The following is a 23,301-nucleotide window of genomic DNA, read 5'->3' as shown; positions in this document are numbered from 1 at the left end:
ATGAAACCCTTCCTCATTGGCCATGGTCTCTGGAAATTTATCGTTGGTACAGCCTCAAGACCTGACGCCACCCTTACTATACCCGCTGACTCTACCCAACCCTAATCAATTATTCGTAACCCTGCATATGACATCTGGGTCCAACATGACCAACTCACTGTCTCCTACCTCACTACTACCTTCACCAAAGAAATTCTTTCTCTTACCGTTGGTTGTGACATGTCTAAAGATGTTTGAGACTACCTTACCACTCACTTCGCTCAGCGCTCCATTGCCAATGAAGCCCATATCCGAATGCAGATCATCGACCTCACCAAAGGCTCCCAAACTATTGATGAATTCCTTCACCTGGCAAAGTCCCTCTCTAACTCTCTTGCTTCCATTAGTGCTCCTATAAGCAACAAAGATCTTGTCTTGGCTGTCCTTCGTGGTCTTGGTGCTGACTACATGATGTTACGTACAACTATCCTCAACACGCCACCACTCCCAGATTTTTTGGAACTCAGGTCACGTATTCTTACCTTTGAGTCCACCAACCAGTGCCCTTCTATGACTCCATCCTCTGACCAAGCCTTATTGGTCACTCATCGAGCAAATCAGTAATCAAGCCCTGATCATAATAGAGGCCCCAATCAATGACGTGGAGGCTGGCGTGGAAACAGTTCTGGTCGCTGGGGTCGACGTAATGGTTATGGGGGTGGCTACAACCACCAACAGCAATTGTCTCATACACCACCATCTTGGAACCAATATCCAAATCAGCAGTCTGGAAATTGGAGAGAAACTCGGCCCAATTCTACCCCGGGCATCCTTGGTCCTCCTTGGTGTCCCACGTGCAATACCAATCAACACTCTCAAGCTCAATGCCCTCACCGTTATCATGGACCAAATACCTTTTCTCCATTTGCTGGTTACATGCAATCTGACCTAACCTGGTATACTAACACCGGTGCCACCAATCATATGACAAGCTAGCCAACTAATCTCCACAGCCCACAACCTATGGGGAGTCCGAACTCTGTTTTCATGGGTAACGGTGATTCTATGTCTATCTCTCAAACTAGGAAACTTCCTATTACTCTTGGATCATCAAAATTTCATCTTCGTAATGTCTTTCTTGTTCCTTCTCTTCATAAGAACTTACTTTCTGTGGCTCGTTTTACTAAAGATAACAATGTCTTTTTCTTATTTGCTCCTAATTTTTATCAAATATATGACATCAATTCTGGTTGTCTCCTATTTCAGGGCCCATGTAAGGACGGGCTATATCCCATGTCTCTTCCATCCACCAACATCAAATCTCAAGCTCTTGCTACCATCTCATCTTCTGTATGGCACAACCGTCTTGGTCACCCCTCTTCTTTTTCAGTAGCTTCGTCCTACTTTAGGCATTTCTTCTATTAAGTTTCCTTTTTGTACAAGTTGTGCTATAAGCAAATCAACTCAGCTTTCTCTTCCCAATAATAATAATCGAGCTTCTGCTCCTTTTTATATTATTCATTCTGATGTTTGGATGTCCCCCGTTTCTTGTACAACTGGTTTTCGTTATTATGTTTTATTTATGGATGATTTGTCTCAATACTCCTGGATTTATCTCATGCGTCACAAATCCGAAATCTTTACACATTTCCAAACCTTATTTGCCCTCATTCGTAATCTTTTTCAAACTACCATCAAATATCTTCAATATGATAATGGCATGGAATATGTTAATCATTTATTCTCCACTTTTTGTGCCCAACATGGAATCCAACAACGCTTCTCTTGTCCCTATACCCCTCAACAAAATGGCCTGGCCGAACGCAAACATCGTCACTATGATTCAAACCCTTCTTTTTACCTCTGGTCTTCCTCATAGCCTCTAGGTCGACGCAGCCATTACAGCGATTCAAATCATCAACATTTTACCTACGGTCACTCTCAATTGGTCCTCTCCTTATTCCATTCTTCACCACACTCCTTCTACTTATTCTCATCTCAAGGTCTTTGGGTGTCTTTGTTTTCCTCATCTAGGTCCATATGTCTCACATAAACTTATGAGTCGGTCTCTTCCTTGTGTTTTCATTGGATATAGTCCACAACATAAAATCTATCGTTGCCTTAATCCTTCCACGGGTAGAGTCTATGTTAGTCGTCATGTCTTATATCATGAACACTATTTTCCTTATCATGATCTACAGGGTTGGACTCCACCACAAACAGTATCACTAGCCATTAATCATCTACCACCATATTTGTCCAACCATCTACCTGTTCTACCTGATCCAATGGCCCACATTGATCTCGACCCAGTCACCCCAGCTAGCCCATCTTCACACTAGAATAACCTATCTCACCCCGACCCAGCCTCACCCACTGCTTCTCCCATTCCTACTTCAAATGCTTCGTCATCTGTATCCACAGCTCATACCACTACCTCCTCCAATGCTACTTCTCAAGTAGCAGCCCCCGAGCCAGCCATAAATCCCATATCTGAAACCTTGCCTACTCCTTATCCCGTGATAACCCGAAACAAGGCTGGTATCTCTAAACCAAAAATCCGAACTGATGGGATAGTGAAGTATCCTCTTTCTCATGCATTGCTTGTTCAAATTGACTCTGTTGAGCCTACTTATTTTACGCAGGCAAACAAGCACCAAAAGTGGCGTGATGCAATGACGGAGGAAATTAATGCTCTTCTAAAAAATGACACTTGGACCCTTGTTCCACCCTCCCCCAATAGGAATCCCGTGGGATGCAAATGGGTTCTTCACATCAAAAGGAACTCTGTTGGCTCTATTGATCGCTACAAGGCCCGCCTTGTCGCAAAGGGCTTTCATCAACGCCTGGGTCTTGATTATGCTGAAACGTTTAGCCCCGTTGTCAAACCAACAACAATACAGACCATTCTCAACATTGCCATCTCCCATGGTTGGTCTCTCCGACAAGTAGATGTGAAAAATGTCTTTCTACATAGTGATCTACAAGAAGAAATCTTTATGACTCAACCACTGGGTTTTATTGATTCTACTCGTCCTCATCATGTGTGTCACCTGCGCAAGTCACTATATGGGCTCAAACAAGCACCTCGTGCTTGGTTTGGTCATATCAGTTCCTTCTTATTTACACTTGGGTTTCGACAAAGTAAGGCTGATGCCTCACTCTTTGTATTTAGGAATAGACACCAAGTAATATACTTGCTTCTATATGTGGACGACATTGTCCTTACAGACAATGCCTCCAAATTGTTACTGGTCTTCATTGAGAAATTGAGCACTGCATTTGATATTAAAGATCTTAGGCTGCTTAGATATTTTCTTGGATTGCAAGTCACACGGGCTACCAATAGTCTTCATTTAAATTAGGCTAAGTATGCCCATGATCTACTGGTGAAACATGATATGCTCAATTGCAAACCTATGTCCACGCCACTTGCAGCCAAGGTCTCTCTAAGTGCTAATGATGGTTATCTTTTGGCATCACTAACTCAATATCGTGAAATTGTGGGGTCCCTTCAATATCTCACCCTCACAAGACCCGACTTGTCTTATGTCGTCAACACAGCATCCCAATTTATGAGTGCTCCTCGCACCTCTCACATGGCAACTGCCAAACGCATCATGCGCTATATCAAAGTTACACTGGATCATGGCTTAACACTCCATGCAACAAAGACAGACTTCAATATTAGTGCTACTCTGATGCGGATTGGGCCGGCTGTCCCACCACCCGTAGATAAACTAGTGGCTATCTTGTATTCTTAGGTCCTAATCTTGTTTCCTGGACTTCAAAGAAACAACCAACCGTGGCACGCTCTAGTGCTGAAGCCGAGTATTAGTCTTTGTCTCACGCATGTGCAGAGTCTCATTGGCTATGCTATTTACTACATGAGCTCAGTATACCTCTCAAATTTCCAATCCGCTTATTTTGTGATAATCTTAGTGCAACGTACATGACAACCAACCCTGTTCATCATGCTCTGACTCGCCATATTGAGCTTGACTATCATTTTATCTGAGAAAAAGTTGCTCTTGGTAGTCATCGAGTTCATTTTGTACCTTCTGTGGACCAGCCGGTGGAAATACTCACTAAGGCACTTCACAAACCTCGCCATGAGCTGCTTCGATCCAAACTTGTCCGATCAAGCTCGTCCGGTTTGCTGGGGGTGTTAGAGATCACGCCCAAATCACATCCCTTGATATAAGCCCATCACCAGTCAGTTAGCAAGATTCTAGGGCTCTATATTATCTTGTATCTATACATAGCATTACGTAATTATAGATTGATTTTGTATTATCTGTAGTTACCTAGAATAGAACCAATGTACTGCTATATATATCAATTACACATCAATGAGAAGTATGCAATATTATTCTCCAAATATCTACGTTAATACAACCACTATTCAAACTAATAGATGCATAACCCAGAGTAATTCTTTAAGAAGACTGAAGTGCTTCCCCTCCCACCATAATCATTATACTACTTTTAGTTGTTATACTGTTTGACGGGACTCTTTGAAAATAATTTATTTTCACCACATTTTGCATAAAGAAAATATAGATAACATATACTTATTTGATTTAGATATACTAGTTGTAGAAAAATGATATTTCAAAAATAACATAGTTTTCGAACCTACAAAATCAAGTAAGAGGTTTTTTTTATAACAAATCAAGTAAGTGGTTTCCGTTAAATTCCTAATTAGCATGTTGATGGCATGCAAATCTTGTTCGGTTTGCCTATGTATCAAGATGATCAAACTAGGCTTCTTCAAATGTTTTGACTTTTTGAGAGTTGCTTAGCTATGAGATGAGAAACGTAAGTTAAGAGGTCCTCCAATGTGTGTTTCTTTCAAAAAAAGACGTTTCGATACTTAAGTCAAAACATGAGCAACCAGGAGATTCAGAACTTGTAACTCAGAGCTTTCAACTAAATAGAGAAGGCACTAATGTGTTTTTCATGCATGTTTAGAGGTGTATTTTATAGTAGTTAAAAAAGTCCTACTCTTTTGTGAAGTGCGATCCTTGTTTCGAGGAACTTCTAATTTGGCTAAGAGATAACCTCTCTTGGTCTCCGAATTGGAGATGGAATCCTCCTACGAGTTTATTCCATTTTGGACTTTGAGTTTTATCCAAGATAGCCATAATGGATGTCCAAAAATATGAAATTTGATATATCTGGATTATGTTGAGGTATGGCTAGTGAGATGTACTATTCCTCGAGTTTGACAGAGGAGGCATTATTAGAAACATGCTGAGGTACTTTTTAAGCTCACAAGTAGTATTACCACGTGTCTATTGTTGAGTGAAGGGTGTTTTGATATTTATCATATACCCCCAGACATGTGCCTGGTCAATTCTGGTTAGCTAGTTGAAGGTTTGTATTTATTGATGAGGCGATTATTAAGGAGCATTTTAGATTATAAGAAGGATGGCTAGGATCTGAGGATACGAACATTCTCATGATCTCGTTAATTGAGCCGGTATGAGGTCCGATTATAAATAGTAAAGAGTTGTCATTTTCACTCTTTTCAAACTTTGACTTTTAAATCCCCAAGTAACCTATTTTTTCCGACCAACAATTTTTTCTTCTGTGTAATTTTTTTCCTTTCGAACAGTCCTTTTTAAGGTATGTCACAAAATTCTTCTTCCTCATATATTTCAGATAACATTTTGGAGAATGCGAGGGCCTTTGCCTCAGATGAGTCCTTGCAGGACACATCTTCTGATGAGGAGTCCTTATCCTCGAATAGAGTGATCGATACTTTTTATCGCAATAAATACTTGCAATTCAATACCGACGGGTTTAACCCACTCGCAAGTGTACGTGCTGAAAGACAGTAAAATAGTGAATGGGGTCAAATCCACGAAGACTGTATTAATTACCCACTGACTACTAACAATAGTGTAAATTAAATCACAAATGCTTTAAATATCAACTAACAAATAAATTGAACTAAATATCAATGGATAAAAACTAGCTTGGGTTTAGTGTGTCAACTACCTCCACATATGCACACAGATTAATACGCAATCACACAATTTAAAAGTTTAACAATGTCAATTGAAAGACTTTGGTCCAGCTGCAGTCAATTATATTTCCCTAAACAACGATCCTGACTTTGGTCCGGTTGTAAGATCTTTTCTTATCAAAGGAGTCTTGGTTCGTCTATCCTAAGAGTTTCCTAAGACAAGCATAGGCACTAGGAAATCGACAATTGCACAATCTAGGATAATGATCTATTACCCAATCAATTATGTCCTATGTTCCCAAAACTTGTATCTTACGCAAGTTCTTGTTACTTCATCAAACACCGGGTCTATGTCTAGGCAGTCATGGTGTTAAATTGCAAGAAACTATTCTCAATCCGAGCATGGCGTCTACTATGAATTGCATTAGAATAATCAAACCTAGATGGTAGCCAAGAATCACGGTTCAATCATCAATTAAGAACAACAATCAACACTTGGCATAGCAAAAAGAAACTAATAATTAATCAAACCAAATTCATTAAGCACAATAAAAGAGGCTACATCGTCCCCCTTGCAAAAGCTTTAGCTACTTAGGCGACAAAACAAAACAAAATAAAACTAATCAAATCCATGGAAATCTAGGAAAGAAAACACAAGAATGATGGAACTCGATTACCGAAATCCCTTCTTCTTCTTTCTTTCTCTCGTCAACCTCTAAAGATCCCTCCTTTTGACTTGTAATGAGGTATTTATATATGTTTGAAACTCTCCCCAGCCTCCTAGAGTTTCCTTCAATAATAAAAAAAAAACACGTAAACCTCAAACGAAACTCCTAAAACAAGTCAAACTTCTAATTCTCGGATTTTATTCTATCGAGCAGCTGTTGAACGCTTGTTGAGTATCCGTTGAGTGCTAGCTGCTGGCCAATATTGTGACATCTACACTTGAGGGTGGTTTGAGCAGCTGTTGAGCGTAAGGAGCTAAAAAAGCACAAAAAATATAATTTATGCAAAATCCGACCTTATTTTGATAAATAAAACATCAATTCAAAACACAAACAAAAATATGTATAATAATATGCGCATCAAATACCCCCACATTTATCTTTTTGGTCGTCCTCGAGTAAAACAACAAAGGCGAACTGAAATAGAAACTAACTCACTGTCGCAGGAATCGTGGTGGCACTTAGCATATGACACAAGCCTTTAACCCCCTAGGTGTCCCTAGTGGACGAGTTATAGTCTCGTGAGAGCTTACTAGAATGACACCAACAAACATTATAAGACACCACAATGCCAAGTTATTCCACTAATAGAAACATGCGAAAACAATCTCGCTTTCAAATTCACACCAACAAACCAAGCATCAGGGCAACATTTTCCAATACAAGCATTCATTCGCAAATTTCATTATATCCAACGTGCTTATGGAATGTGAAATAACACTTGTATAGGGATTTCAATAACAACTCAACATGAACACAATCATAGCATATCGGAAATCACTAGCAAAAACAAGTAAGCACGCCGGGTTGTTTATTTATTTATTTTGAAAGCAAACTAATTTTTTTCGTGACTTGTGCAATGCTTTACCCCCTTAAGCTTTTTAATTGACTCATGTAATGAGTTTTCAACCAATAACTCTCAGTCCAGTTGACCTAGGGCATCAGGTATAGAGACACCCCTACGGATCTAGTAACTCCAGTCAAAAAGGCTACGAGGTTGAGCAAGTCACTATAGAAGTCACTCATGGTCTACCTTTTTACGCAAAACTCACTGCTTGCTAGGCAACAGACCCTATTACTCAATAGAAAACCCATGAGACTTATTCTATTTTTCTTTTTTGTTTTTTTTTTTCGATTTTAGTCCCATACGAGTAACTTTATAAAACTAATGTTCCTGACATACCACAAGTGTCCAACATGAAGTGTCACCTCATACCCCACAATACAAGTATTCAAATTAGTGGATCAAGCAAGATAAACAAAGCTCAAGATGTAAACACTCAATTGGGCATGAGTCCTTAGCAAGATTCATTAGTGCTTCAATTAATCACAACATCATATTCATCAAATTTCATTCATGAAAATCACAAGGCATTGCAGTTTTTTTTTTTTAATCAAAAAAAATTGTTTCCACCCCACACTTGAATTATGCAATGTGCTCAGTGCATGGAATGATGTGAAAAATAGCATAAAAATTTAGTACTGAGTTAGAGCGACACAACCTGACAGTGAATACAATCGGGAGGGAATTTCCGCGTAAACATTCAGGACTGCGTAGTTGTCGTAAAATCCTCAATTTCTTCTTCGTCTGAGACTCGATTGATGAACCGTAAAATTCTATAGAAACTAGACATCCGTAGCTTTCTGTCCATATATGGCACGTTTTCTGGTTCATCTCGAGCTGCTCCCAGAAATTTTTTAATCCAGTACTTTTACACAGTCTTTTTCATCATTTGTTCCATCCATATTTTTCATTGGTGAAAACATATTAGGACAATAGAAACGAAAATAAAAATATATATACAAAAAAATATTACCCCGGTTGGGTTGCTTCCCAACAAACGCTTTATTTAACGTCTAGGCAAGACGTATCTTCGAGTGATTTTTTCAATGAACTTGGAAACATTCTTCCACATCGTCCTCGAATTCTTGAACACTCCTTGCATGGAAACAGTTTGAGCTTAGAGTTGTTCAAAATGGCTTTTTGACCGAGAGAGAACTCTTTTGATGCAATGGGTAAGTCTCGGCAAGGCTTTGTCTTCTTCTTGTCAATTTTCACATCCTCAAAAGCTTCAACTCTAAAACACTCCCTTAAACTTGATGGATGACTGGAAGCTTCAAATAATTTAAATTCAATAGTCTGACCTTGCACAGTCATGGACAAACACCCCTTTTGCACGTCAACAATAGTTCCCGCAATTGCTAAGAATGACCAGCCTAGAATAATTGGAATGTCTCTATCTTCCTCCATATCAAGAATGATAAAATCAGCTGGGAGGAAGAATTTGTCAACTTGGACATGAACATCCTCAATTATGCCTCTCGAGAACTTCAGAGAACGGTCCGCCAATCGAAGAGTGACAGAAGTTGGTTGCAATTCCTTTTCAAGACCTAGTTGCACAAAAACTGAATATGACATTAAATTGACGCTAGCACCTAAGTCTAGAAAAGTTGTTTCAAAAGACATTTGACCAATAACACAAGGGATAGTAAAACTCCCTGGATCCTTTAGTTTCGATGGTAACTTTGTCTTCAGCACGACACTACATTGCTCAGTCAACTTCACTTTTTCATATGGTGCCAACTTCCTCTTTCTAGTGTAAATATCCTTTAAAAATTTTGCATACGATGGAATCTATTGAATTACATCTAGAAACGGAACATTGATCTCGACCTTTCAAAAAATATCTATAACATGTGCATCTGCTTATCCTTCTTTTCATTCACCAATCGGCTAGGGAAGGGTACTTGAGACTCGGGAATATAAGGCCTTGAAGAAGTGGCAGCCTTGGTATGAACTCTAGCAATGTCTTTCTCCTCAAGTGGCTGTCTTGTTTCAGTTTTAGCTCCTTTCAACTTTCAAAATTTCTTTCTCTATATATCCCACAGTTTTTCCTCCACAAGTGGTGATGGCATTGGCATGTTCCCTCTCATTGGGATTGATTTCTGGTTGACTCGGATATCTACCTACCTCGCTTTCACTCAGTCTCTCAACAATTTGATCAACTTGAATTTCAAGTTTCTGAATAGATCCATGTATGTTGCTAAATTGTTGATCATACTTGTTGGTCTGTTGCGCTATCTTCTCCATAAAATTATTAGTGTTGAAAGCAAGAAGAGCCATTTGTTCTTCTAAAGATGGCTTCTTGGGTTCAGCAGGAGCTTGTTGTGCATTATGCCCTCTCCAACTAAGGTTTTGGGTGATTTCTCCATCCAGGATTACAAGTGTTCGAGAATGGATCATTGTTGGGATGAAAACCACCTTGCCCCACATAGTTGACATGTTCTTGCTCTGAAAAAGTAGACATGGGGCAATTTTTGGTAATATGATTAGATTGAGAGCAGATTGCACAAACCTCAACCGAAACTGCTTGTTGGACTGGGGCAATGTTCCGAGCTGATAATGCTTTCACCAACACGTCAATCTTCCTCTCCATAGCCTGAAACTGAGGCTGATTATCTGCACTAGTGTGTACTTCATAAATACCTCTTGGAAGCTTATGTCCTTGTTTTGCTCTTGATGAAAATTGTTGAGAATTTTCACTAAGAGTCTCAAATAGTTCAACGGCTTCCTCACTGCTCTTCTCCATCAACACACCTCCACAAGTTGAATCTACAATGCTTGTGTTATTTACATCCAACCCTTCATAAAAAGCCTGAACTTGGTCATCTTGAGATAAATTATGATGCGGGCACTTGAGAAATAACTGATTAAAATCCTCCCAGGCTTCATAGAACAAATCACCATCTTTTTGTTGCCAAGTTTGAATTTCCCTTCTCAACTTCTTCGTTTTCTGTGCAGGGAAAAACTTTTTCAAAAATTTTGTGGCCATCTGTTCCCATGTATTGATCGATCCTGGGGCCAAAGAATTGAACCACAGCTTGGCATTGTCCTTCAAGGAAAAATGAAATAGTAAAAGTCGAACTTGTTCTGGAGTTAACCCCTGAACATGTTGAGTCTTGCACAACTCAAAGAAGTCTCTAATGTGAAGATATGGATCATCAGATGATGTGCCTCTGAAGTGAGGTACTGAATTGAGCAAATTAGAAGGGAATGTGACATTGCCTTGAAAATTCGGTTGAAAGGCTATGCTAGGTGGTTGCTCCAAATTTTGAGGCACGAATGAAGTTTTCATTGGCCTCCTAGCAGGGGCATTCGCTGGTATGTCAAGCCTAACAATGACATTCTCTTGTCGCCATCCTCCATATTTCCTATGAAAACCAACAAATAAAAGAAAATTTGTTAAAAAAAATTAAAAATATCGATTATACTGAGAAAAAATTGAAATCACAAATAGACTAATTATTTCAATCCCCAACAACAGCGCCAAAAACTTGATGTGAGATTTCGAACCACTAAAATTATAGCGATTCAAAACTCAGTTTATTACTCGGAAGTGCACAAATCAATGGTAGTATAGCTTAGCAAATACGAGTGTCGAATCCACGAGGATTGAGTATTAATCTATCTTAATTCCAAAATTCACTATAGACATCACCGAATAAAAACAAAAGATTATTTATGATTGGAAAATTATGAAATTAAATGAGAAAATTATAAGAAGCATGCAAAGAACAAACAAATGGGTGAGCTAGGGTTCCGATTTCACCATCTTTATTGTACTTAAATCCTTTAGTTGTCAATTATCAATTCCTTCATATATGTCAACGACCAAATCCCCTGATTCATGTAGTAGTCATGGCTTCTAACCTACTATGTCTATTCTTAATTTGCAACTATCCACGGCGTCTAGACTAGTTTAACAAACAAGAATGCAATTGGATCTATGACAACTTATGTAGCGATCACATGAATCCTAGCATATGGCGTCTATGTCTAGGCACTCATGGTGTTAAATTGAAAGAAGCTATTTTTCTCAATCCGAGCATGGCGTGTACTATGAATTACATCAGAATAATCAAACCTAGATGGTAGCTAAGCATCATGGTTCAATCATCAATTAAGCACAACAATCAACACTTGGCATATCAAAAAGAAACTAATAATTAATCAAACCAAATTCATTAAGCACAATCAAAAAGGCTACATTGTCCCCTTTGCAAAAGGTTTAGCTACTTAGGCGACAAAACAAAAGAAAATAAAACTAATAGAATCCATGGAAATCTAGGAAAGACAACACAAGAATGATGGAACCTGATTGCCGAAATCCATTCTTCTTCTTTTTTCTCCGATCAACCTCTAAAGATCCCTCTTTTTGACTTGTAATGAGGTATTTATATATGTTTGAAACTCTCCCCAACCTCCTAGGGTTTCTTTCAATAATAAAAAAAAAATTAAACCTCAAAGAAAACTCCTAAAGCAAGTCAAACTTCTAATTCTCGGATTTTATTCTGTCGAGCAGCTGTTGAACGCTTGTTGAGCATCTGTTGAGCGCTAGCTGCTGTCCAATATTGTGACATCTATGCTTGAGCGTGGGTTGAGCAACTGTTGAGCGTAAGGAGCTGAAAAAGCACAAAAAATATAATTTATGCAAAATCCAATCTTATTTTGATAAATAAAGCATCAATTCAACCTAAAAACACAAACAAAAAGGTGTATAATAATATGCGCATCATATTCATTTCTAAAACAATGATGTGAATCAAACAATCGAAGGCACTAGAGTACCTAATTTCACCGCCACCTATCCAAATCAACTCCGTCGATTTGCTAACCCTTTATATTCAATTGTTGACAATCGATTTCTTTTTTCCATTCAATGCTCTACGCCTTTTTACATCAAAAGTATTCTTAACGCTAACCCATGTTTTCCTAACATTTGAGTTCAAATTTCAAAAACCCATTAAGAACATTGGATAATCATATAACGATGGTATAGGCCATGCACTTATATTCCTATAGTTCATATATCCTAGTAGAGCATGGTCATATTTGATTTAAAATAAAGACTTAATGTGAGAATTTTAATAACATTAGTTACATGTCATTAATTAAGCAAAATAAACGTATCTTTCTGTTTATGTCCAAAAATATCATTAGCCATCATTAAATGGCTGCAACTCCGGTAAATCTCTAGATTAAAAAAGTGTCATATATGCTAAGATATCAAAGAAAACTCAAGTACTCTCTCACAAAAGCATCCCTTTGCTGACGTGAAAGTAAATATTTCAATTGCTAGACTACACATGTCACATTCATAATATTCAAAAAGAGAACACCTCATTATCCTATTTTATCTATCTGTTATAGCGAATTTTGTCTCATGTAGTCCAAAGTTGTGGGTGTAAACCATGTCGGCTAAAGTATTATATATATCCTTAAACAATTCGATTTTTCTTGATTCTAACCCTAAATTATACAATTTCTTCTTTATATCCTTAAACTTTCATTTTGTAACCTATTTATGTCCCGAGTCAATATTATGGTGTTGACTCCGACAAATTTACTGACGTGACATTCAAACTCCGGTGATCATACCTAATGTGTCAAAAACAAAAACAAAAACAAATTAAATCAAATTATTTCCACCTATGAAATTAACAAAGAAAAAAACAAAAATCTTCCTTTTATCATTTTCTTCCCAGATCTCCCTGCAATTTCAAATTCCAACCCCTCAAGGCACTCTCTCTGCAAGCATAATAGAGTCAAGAACTTTCCCTCTTACAGTTTCCTCTCTCCGCGAGATCGAGATTGTCTTGATTTCATTTTGATTTTAATTTTCTGCAAAGATCTTGGATTATGTGGGATCATATCCAACAAGTCGATCATATCCGCAGCTATCCTCTCCCTCCATTGCAATTGGCGCTTCATCCTCGTCTTCCGTCCCCGAGATCTCGGACGCTAAGCTTCTGAAGTTCGGTCTCACTGATGATTTGAGAGATTTTATTAAGGGATTCACGTCCAGTACATTCTAGCACTTTCCTATTGCAATTATCGTGCAAATGGACCACTGATTTTGAGACATTTCGGTCTCGCTGATGATTTGCAATTGTCTAGCCCTTTCATCTCACGTTCTTCGTGTTCTTCTAGAATTGTCCAGTATTTTTGTAACTTTTTTTGTTTGTTTTTAAAATTTTCACGTGTGAAAAGAAATTAATTAAAAAACTTTTATTTTGCCACATCATTAGGCCATGTGTAATGTTAGTTTGAGTTTGGATGCCACATCAGCAAACTCGTCAGAGTCAGCACCGAAATGTTGACCCAGAACATAAATAGGTTGAAAAATGAAAGTTTAAGGATAAAAACATAAAATTTTATAGTTTAAGGATATAATGAAGAACAATGAGATAGTTTGAGGATACATATAATACTTTAGCCAAACCAAGTCAACCCAATTTTCTCTCTCATCTACACAACAAACCCTCATTCACAGACCCATCAATTTCACTGAAGAATTTTGCAAAATTTATCAAATTTACAATACCAATACACCAATTACAAGTATAAAGCAATAGTGACAATAAATGATAATCGATACTCAATGTACAATTTTTTTCAAAGTTGCAATAATTGAGCCTATCATGCACTAATGATTATCCAATAAAATATGCACCAAATTTTTTTCCCCTTTTCCATGTATAGGTCTGTCGGCAATTGTAAAGGAAATATCACTTTTTTAAAAAAAAATAAAAATCAGATGCATAATTATGAAACCATGTACACATATTATTCAAAAGGAAAACAACACTTTACTTATGCATTTAATGATGAGACCTTTACAGATCACGTAAATATGCACATATTCTAAACTCAACTCATATCATATATAAGAAAATAAATACATTAGGAATGTTCACACCATAAACACATACAAATCAATTACAAAGATCAAGTAATGTTTTCTGACCTTAAAGTGATTAATTACCCTGTCTTTATGCTCAGTCTTAACAATTTCACTTCCCAAACCTCCTTGGTAGCACGTTAACATAAGCATACCGTTAACGTAACGATGAACAAAGAATCGAATGTCACCTTTCTCTTAGGCATGAAACAGAATCGAGAAGATATCGAAGCCTAGAAGAAATAGAGGAAAAACCATGAATGAAATAGAGAAGAAGAGGTCCCTTTTATCTCTACCGAATTGCACATTATGAATAGCATATACTGCCACAAAATCATGGGTCACCTTGCTAAAGAAGACCCGGTCATCATGAGAGGAAATCTAGTAGTTGCATAAGTTGCAATTTTCTAAGAAATCATGGACGACATGGTCAATACAACTCATGTACTTGACCATGGTTGGCTGTAGTTTAGAGTAACCCAAACAAGGTAACTTGGTCAAATATTGACCCAAATAAGTCAATGGGCCTAGCCAAGCCCTAAGCCCATGTAAGGTTTTAGCATATGGAAAATGACATATTAATACCACTTTCAAAACTGTTGGACATCTAGGTCCATTCCAAAAAACTTTATCCCTCATAAGTCCATTTTTATTTTTTATAATATTTAAATCATTTAAATTTTATCTTATTCCTTTTTTATCTCTTTTCAAAGAGGATTAGATCTAATATGGTTTTGTTTCTTGTTATATGCTACATCTATCTTATCTCACTACTGCATCTATTCTCTTATCACAATAACTTTCTCTCTCCTACTGAATCTCTCTCTCTACACTACATCTTTCTCTCTCTCTCTCACATATCTTTATATGACTGTCGTTTTAGTCCAAATATGACTGGGCATTATGTGTCTCTATGAGTGGAGTCTAATGGTGATGGTGGTATTACAAATTGTAGTCGAAATTGGCGGGATTTGAAGTTTTTTCCAAATTATAACACTGGGCGACCAATGTTACTGTTTTGAAATAGTAACATTGATCGACCAATGTTACTATTTTAAAACGGCCATATCCGATGATCGTTTTGGATCGTACCTGACTGGGCATTGTGCGTCTCAGTGAGAGGATTCTAATGGTAGTGGTGGTATGGCAAACCGCCGCTAAAATCGATTGGATCTGAAGTTGTTTCTAAATGGTAACACTGGCCGACCAATGTTACTGTTTTGAAACAGTAACATTGGTAACACTGACCAACCAATGTCACTTTTTTGAAATAGTAACATTGACCAATGTTACTGTTTTAAAATGGCCATATCTGGTGGCCTTTTTGGGCCATACCTGACTGGGCATTGTGTGATTCAATGAGGGGAGTCCAACTATGATGGTGGTATGGCAAACCACCACCGAAATCGATCGGAACTGAAGTTTTTTCCAAATAATAACATTGGTCTACCAATATTACTGTTTTGAAACAACAACATTGGCCGAGATGGATTTGAGAAAGAGAGATGAGAGACCTTAGGCTAGTAAGAGGAAGAGACCCTAGGCTAGTGAGAGAGAAAGGAAAATCAGATCAAAAAGTGTCTATGTAGGCATAAAAGTTTCTGCAAATCCAAGAGATTATTAGTTTATTACCTCTTTGGAAACTTCCTCTGCCTCCTTGGATGACCTTGCATAATTTACTAAAGCCTACAATAGCAACAGATATTCACACGCGCATCAATTTCAGGGTAAAGGTTTTCCTCAACCAACAGAAGGACTACGATACGGAGTCATATACGTGCAGTTACAATATAAAATGTGCATGGAAAGTATGATAGGACTTCAGGAAAGGGCGACGACGGCACAGCCAGACTGAGGTAGGGAGGCGATGGCACGGAAGAGTCACAACATATCTTTTTGTTTTTATCTTCGTTAGTTGCAGAGAACGGATGACGTTTTCATGGTTTTGAAATAAAATCAGGGGTAAAAATGTACTTAAGCAAGAAGTGGACCTTAGAGGGATAAACTGTTTTGCACTAGACTTATTTGTCCATAAGGTTTTAAACTGGTACCGACCCGTGATTTTCCCTTTAGCGTAACCCATACCTTAGCCCATGTAAAGTCTTTCCACCAACAAACTTCGGTACCCCGTAGGCCCAAGTTCATAAACTCACTTTGAGTTTATAATATTCAATGTGGGATTGGGCTTACAATGCCAACTTACACCATTTCATGTATACATTTTTATAATGTAAGTGTACTACGCTCATCTATATTTGTAGATATACGTACTCAATTTTAGACCCATCCCAAAGGACAAGCAGGTTCCACACTTAGTTGTGTCCAAAATAGACCCATTACAAACCAATATCCAACAAATTTATCTACAATTACCCTGCAAGCCATAGGGCCGGGGATATTCTAGAACATGAGATATAATAAAAAGAGACCTGTTATATTCCCTTCAATCATGATATGATAGATTTGGTAGAAGATTGAACTAGGTTTTCATCATTGGCCTCCTCTTGAATATGGAATTAGTATTCCATCTAATGAAAACTTGTTAGAGAAGATGTGAATTTCAAAGGACCCCTTTTTGTCACCAACTTGCTCCAATTCATCGCCTTAACAGAATCTTCAATGGGTGTGTTTCTCACATTGATATTAGAGCCCACCATATGAATACTTGCATAGATTAAGGGAATGATTGTTGCAAACAATGATATTCCCAATATGTTAAGAGTCCCACATCAAAATGATGTGTGGACATTCCTTTATAAGGCCAAGTCTCTCAGTACTCTACTAACAATGTTTTTTTCTATGCTTAAATGAGTTGGGCCTTGTTCATTTACTAGACCTAGGAGGAACAAAGTCTTAACAAGTCGATATATCCATGAGAAATCGAACAATCCAAAACGAACAATATTGTTCGTACGAGTGGATTGGACATTTACAACATTATAGTTGGAAAGTATGTCTGATAAGAAATATGAAGGTATGTAACAAAGAAAAATTGAAATATGAATTTGAGATTTTTTTTATTATGATTGTTTTACATAGGTAATTTTAAGCAAAAATTACAGCAAGTCCTTCAGAGTAGTTCCTACAACAGCTACAGATTTTTCCTGCACAAAAAGATCAAAAGAAACATAAATCATAAATAACAATCACTTTGCTTCACCTATTTGTTAATTACTGGAAAAAAACAAGTACGTTCATATATAAAAAAAAAAAAAAAAAATTTAAAAATGCTTTTGTATGTGATAACCTGATGAACATTGTCAACCATTAGAGATCCTTGATTGAGGGACTGATCTATTAACTGGCCTCGTTCATCGTATAGAATCAGCCCGCTAAACCTCGGCATTGCACATTTCTCCCCCATAAGAATCGGCCGCTGCCACACCGGCGACTCCGAGTTATGACTTTGCCACCCCAAACTGCCTCCTTCAACACCAAGAAGTTGTGGTGACCGCTCCCACTTTGCCGCCTCACTCCACCTCACCGAGCCCATCAAAGCCCTTTTGACCGAAACCCAATGGCAGTTGGGCTCGGACCATTTCCCACCTTCCAGCCCGACGGTAATATTCTTCGTCTTCTTCTCTTGGGCCTTCCTTTTTAGCACCACAGCCGCACAAAGCCCGATGACTGCAGAGGCAGCACAAGCCAATAGGACGATTGCTTCTTGGGTTGTTAGCTTCCATTTTTCCTCCATATTCCACAAAGCTTCCATGGATTCTTTTGTGTTTTCCTGTATCTGTGTAAGATGGAGCAACTAATCAGGAATGACAGCAGGTGAGTCGTACATTCTTTTTTGGGGTATATCATTAAAATAGATGGTGCAAATGAGTGTTAGAATGTGAGTATTTGGTCAGGTGAGTGTTTCACGTGAGGCCCACCGCTACTTGGGCCAAATTGGATCTGGGCCTACTCAAGGTGATGGTGGGACTCACTAATGTTTTGGCCGTTTGGAATATCTGTTACCGTTGAAAGGGTAATGAATGTCACTCACGAGGAAAAGAATGTTTCCATACATCTCGCATTGATATCAATCAATGTATCTAAAAATATATTCGTATTCACAATGAATGAAAATAGACGTGCATAGATTGTAAATAGGTATGTCTGACATGGGTGGTTTGTAGATTATTATGTGATGATATTGTACATATGACTGAACTTACTAGACGAATCAATTAGTCAGATTGAGGTAGAAATTTTTGATTGCCTTCCTTACTGGTGAGTATTCTCCTTTCTGCACAGAGAACGAACGTAACCTACGATAGGGTCCTGAGGGTGTGCTCGGGGGATCTCATCGACACTCGAGTCAGCATAGAACTTTGCAAGGGAGGATGGCTCGGTATTTTGGAGCTCTTCCTCTCTATAAAAGCTATTGAAGATGTAGAAGTCAGAATGTTTGATGTCTCCTTTTTATACGTGCTAAAGTATTCTTGTCGTAGTAGGGGTAGGATGTTCTCTCATTGGTCTTTATGAAAATTTCTCGGAGGGTAGATTCCATATGTATTCCTCTCTGAAGGAGAATCAGACTCTGTCTAGAGTTGGTGTCCTATTGGGACATTAATTCCTTTGTGTGGAAGAATATTTGTCTCGGGTGGTCCCGAGTAGTCTACCTCAATTAGTACCAAGGTGCCTGTCTTGGTAAGTACTGGTGTGTTTACCTTGGTCGGTGTCAAGGTGGAACTACTTTTCCTCCTCCAGGCTGGCCTTCATGTGCCATGTGTCTTATTGGTAGAGATATTTTGATAATATTATTATGCACGCCCGATATGAGTTTACCCAATACGCATAAGAACGCCGATACTATTTTTTTCATTATCGTTCTTTTTTTTTCTTAGTAGAAATATTTCATTTATTAAATGCGCCAAAATTAAAATGATAATTTTAGAATAATGTGTAGTATGATTTGCTTTTGATAAGTTGTGTGACAGTATTAAATATGCAATTGATTAGCCCTTGAGACTGATGCAATGGATTTCTGGTCGCTCTTCGTTCCTTATTTCTTTCAACGGAATTTCATTCAAACTAATTTTTTTGATCATCTCAAGTTCCTTATTCTTTGAATTCTTCCAGGAACCTTGCTTAAAACCCACTTTTTTGGTAACTTTTGGTTCCCTGTTCTTTTGTTCTTTAAGGAACTCCCTTCATACCACCTTTTTATGTCACCTTTCCTTCCTTATTTATTGTTCTCTTCGGAAACGCCTCCAGGCTAATTTTCTGGCCATCTTTGGTTTATTTTTTATTGTTCTTTCTAGAACCATCTTTAGACCAATTTTTCTGGTCGCATTTGGTTCTTTGATTCCTTAAAATTCTTAAGAAACTTGCTTCAGACTATTTTCATGTCGCCACCAATTCCTCATTCTTTAATTCTTTTATATCGCTTTGTCGGTCATTTTCAATTCATTGTTCCTTTGTCTTTCAAAGGGCATCTTTGGTCATTTATCTCTTTACAAGGCCGACCATTTGGTCACCATAAATGAGCATATTTTCATAGAGAATGCAATCCCCAAGCATTCTGTAACTACTACCTAAATAGGTATGACTAAAAAATCATGCAGTTCATCAAAATAAAAATATGAGGAATATTACAAAATATAGAAAAATTTGTTCAAGCATTAGCAGGGTTGATAGCCACTCCATCCGCCACAGCAACAAGATTAAACTCAGGCTCGATAGTAGGTAGAGCATCAACATTAATTGGCTCCACATCGGGCTGAGTATAAATAGCAATTGACTCCACATTGAGCTCATGAACGATAGGCTCAACGCCATGCAAGGGGCCAATAGTAGAAGGCGGTTCGGGATTAGTAGACTTGGGCTATGGCTCAATGACGTTATCAATAGAAGGAATGTCAGTAGACTTGCAGACAAATTGCCTTCAATCAAATCTCGTCCACTTCCTTCTCCGCATCAAGGTTATGTTCTCTTTCAGTTCTTGTTTTATCCCTTTTGCTCCTACCTCTAGCTCTTTCTTTTCGTATTGAGCCTAGTCTTGATGATATTTTAGGGCAGTTTCTGCTTTCTCTGCCTATGCCAAAGCTTCAACCCTCTCCTTCTAAAGCTCACCGTTACTCTTAGGTGCTATAAGGAGATCTTCTGTGTTATCATTAGTCATTACGAGCACATCAATGTACTCTTAGTGTCATTTCACAGATTTAGTAGTTAACTCTTCCATCTAGGACCTCCAATGTTCAACCTCTTCTCCAAGTTCCTCCACCTTTCGGGTGCCCGCCACAATGGCATGTCTAGTCTCAGCCTTGACATGCTCAATCCTGGTCGTCGCTTCCTCAACAACCTGAGTTACTTCTTGCTCGGCGAACTGAGCTTGAGCCTCAACATCTTTAACATTAGCCTAAGCAATAGGCAAGTCTTTCTGTAGAGTTTTTAACTATCTTGCATCAAGAGACACTTCTTTCGAGATGTTTATCATACGGAGTATCGCCTCAAGACCTTGACAAAAACATGTTCGTGTCATGCACCATAATAGAGGGTTCCATGAGTCTTCAGCTTCTCAAAGTGACTAACATCCTTTGAAAATATCAGCTTTTCGACCCCAACAAAAAGCCCAATAGGAACAATGAAGCATGAGCCATCCATTGGCGAAGTACAAGTGATAGATCTTTCCTCAACAATTATTGTTTGATTTCCCCCAGCAATTGTCACCTGATGAAAAGACCCCTCAACTAATAAGGTTGTCCTGAGTTTCTTCGAAGTGCCCACCTCATTTTTCTAAGCTAAAACTCGTGTCTTCTTTGGGCTCGGAGCCCTAATCTCCCACTCAAATCATTACCCAGTATCTTTTGCCCTTGAGGATCCTTCACCGACGACATGGAAGTACCCGTTTGAAATTGGAGTAGATTTGGACACTACCCCTATTCTGGGTGATACTGTGTATAAACCACTAGATCCTCTCGAATCTACTTTCTCTGACACATATGCTATTCTCTTCTCTTCTTATCCTTCTCAGCAAAGGCTCGATCATCTTTCTCCTACCTCGTTGCCACTTTATCATGAAGGTACCTGTCGGTACCTGCCTTGGTACAAAGCTCCTCACCTTTCCTCTTGTTTAAGAGTTCTCTCCGTGAACTTAGATTTTGAAGTATGGATCTCCTCATATCTCCTTCTACGATGCCATTCCCGACTACGTTTCAACAAAGTAGCCAAAGTTCAGAACACACACATAAATATATTTGACAGACGTACAAATCGCCACAAGCTAATCTAGATGAGATTGGATGGGTTAAGGGAAGCTTTTCACCACCTCTCCTCCTAAGGAATCTCAATGAACCTTCTTATTCGATCGGTGACTACAAGATCAATCTGGAAGCCCTTCTCTCGCTTCTGATTAGGAACTGCAAAAAATGAAATATTGAGTTGTCGACGTCAACTAAAAAAAATTCAATTGAACATCACTTACGTTCAAAGAGTCTCCATACATACTCAATTCCATTTTCTCCTCCTAACACCACGAAAAGGTATTTTACCTTTCAAAAAATACCATGATTGTTGGAAGGAAAATACGTAATTCTACCTTTTTAAGGCCGCCTATGAGCAAGAGAACGTCTCCCTAACTCATGTTTCTTCAAAGAATAAACATACAACAATTCATTCAGTATTTCAGTATGAATTCTTTCCCTTGAATCTCCGACATACATTGGATGGCCAACACAGTCCTATATGTGTTGCGCGTTAACTAGCTCGATGACAAACCAAATTGCCTCAACAAGCCAGCCAACAGAGTTGGGATTGAAAATTTGAATCCAATATTTAACATGATTTCATATACGGCTACCTCCATGGGGATATCCCATCCCAATTCACTCATTCACCCTTCTTGGGTAATCTAAGTTATACTTCAATGGGAATATCATATATGTCCTGAATACGCACCAAGTGTTCTTTCTCCAATTTCGATTTAACGTTCATCCTCGATGGCAGAATGTCACCTTCAACACTATGGTAACAAGAGATTGACTCCTCTTAAATTTCTTCCTCAGAAGGAGCTCTTTCTTTAGCATTGGATTCTTTTAGTTTCCTCCCATGGAGCACTCGATTCTTCTGGAACTTTTTGTACTCTTGGAGATGCTCTTCTTGAAGTATTTGACCCTATCTCTGACACTTCCTCTTAGCTATGGCATCATTGTCTTCATCGATCATCCTGAAATCATATGAATCTCTTGAACTCATCATTTTTTATGTGAAGCAACAAAAATCAAAACACAGAGAAATGAGACTATTTTCTAACCAACACCCCATTCTAGCTTTCCTAATACTCTATTCCATCCTCTTTCTCTAAACACTTTCTCTGTCGCGCCACCTTCCACGTTCGCAGCCATCCTACTTGCATCTACTGCATCTCTCATTTTGGCTTTCCATCTTTACTGACTTGACTGTTGAAGCTTCTTTGGTTGACAATCCACCAATGTCAAGGTTTTTCTAATTGTCCGTTACTTATGTGTCTTGCTGGTTGCTGGTGGCCCACCGTGATTTTTATTTGATTGTAGTTAAGTACTATAAAAGCCTAAACTTTCCATAGGGGTTAATTAAAACTAAACAAAAACCTTTGGGGGAAGGCTAAATTAAGGAAACTAGTTGGTAAATTTGTAACATTGGAGAAATACTTAAAAACCTAGTATACCATATATCTTAATTGAAAAAAAAATATAAAGAAAATACTTTGTAGTAGTCGCTAGAAATCACATGGTGTCAATTTGTCTCACCCGCATAGGAGAATAGGAGAGGTAATATTAGATCCTTTCTCTCTTCTTGAATAGTAACTTTGGGTAGTTTTGGTTGAACAAATTGATGATATTCTGTGTTATCTTGATGTGGAACAAGGGATAGCCAAGAAGATTGATTCCGGCGGAGGTGGATTAAAATTAAA

At 38.2% G+C, this 23,301-nt stretch overlaps 2 protein-coding genes and 1 non-coding gene across 3 annotated transcripts; 2 read left to right on the top strand and 1 right to left on the bottom strand.

Annotated features, from left to right (window-relative positions):
- The first annotated feature begins 294 nt into the window (after nucleotides 1-294).
- Nucleotides 295-975, top strand: LOC119985503. The gene is made up of 2 exons (XM_038829794.1): nucleotides 295-599; nucleotides 663-975. Exons 1-2 carry the CDS (start codon nucleotides 295-297, stop codon nucleotides 973-975), a joined length of 618 nt encoding a protein of 205 aa, XP_038685722.1.
- Nucleotides 976-10,356: 9,381 nt separating this feature from the next.
- LOC119986337 lies at nucleotides 10,357-10,463 on the top strand. The gene has a single exon (XR_005465234.1). It is a non-coding gene; the product is annotated as a small nucleolar RNA R71 (small nucleolar RNA).
- Nucleotides 10,464-17,548: 7,085 nt separating this feature from the next.
- On the bottom strand, nucleotides 17,549-18,170 carry LOC119985080. The gene has a single exon (XM_038829251.1). It carries the CDS (start codon nucleotides 18,130-18,132, stop codon nucleotides 17,581-17,583), a length of 552 nt encoding a protein of 183 aa, XP_038685179.1. The 5' UTR covers nucleotides 18,133-18,170; the 3' UTR covers nucleotides 17,549-17,580.
- Between the last annotated feature and the right edge of the window lie 5,131 nt (nucleotides 18,171-23,301).

The sequence above is a fragment of the Tripterygium wilfordii genome, chromosome 19, assembly GCF_013401445.1.
Source record: "Tripterygium wilfordii isolate XIE 37 chromosome 19, ASM1340144v1, whole genome shotgun sequence".
Taxonomy (NCBI): Eukaryota; Viridiplantae; Streptophyta; class Magnoliopsida; order Celastrales; family Celastraceae; genus Tripterygium; species Tripterygium wilfordii.
Note: the sequence above shows the minus strand (reverse complement) of the source record. Positions and strands in the feature narration are given on the sequence as shown.

Coding starts and splice junctions, on each gene's coding strand:
- LOC119985503 (XM_038829794.1), top strand. CDS start 295: ATGCAGATCATCGACCTCACCAAAGGCTCCCAAACTATTGATGAATTC. Junction 600..662: donor GTCACTCATCGAGCAAATCA/GTAATCAAGCCC, acceptor GCGTGGAAACAG/TTCTGGTCGCTGGGGTCGAC.
- LOC119985080 (XM_038829251.1), bottom strand. CDS start 18,132: ATGGAAGCTTTGTGGAATATGGAGGAAAAATGGAAGCTAACAACCCAA.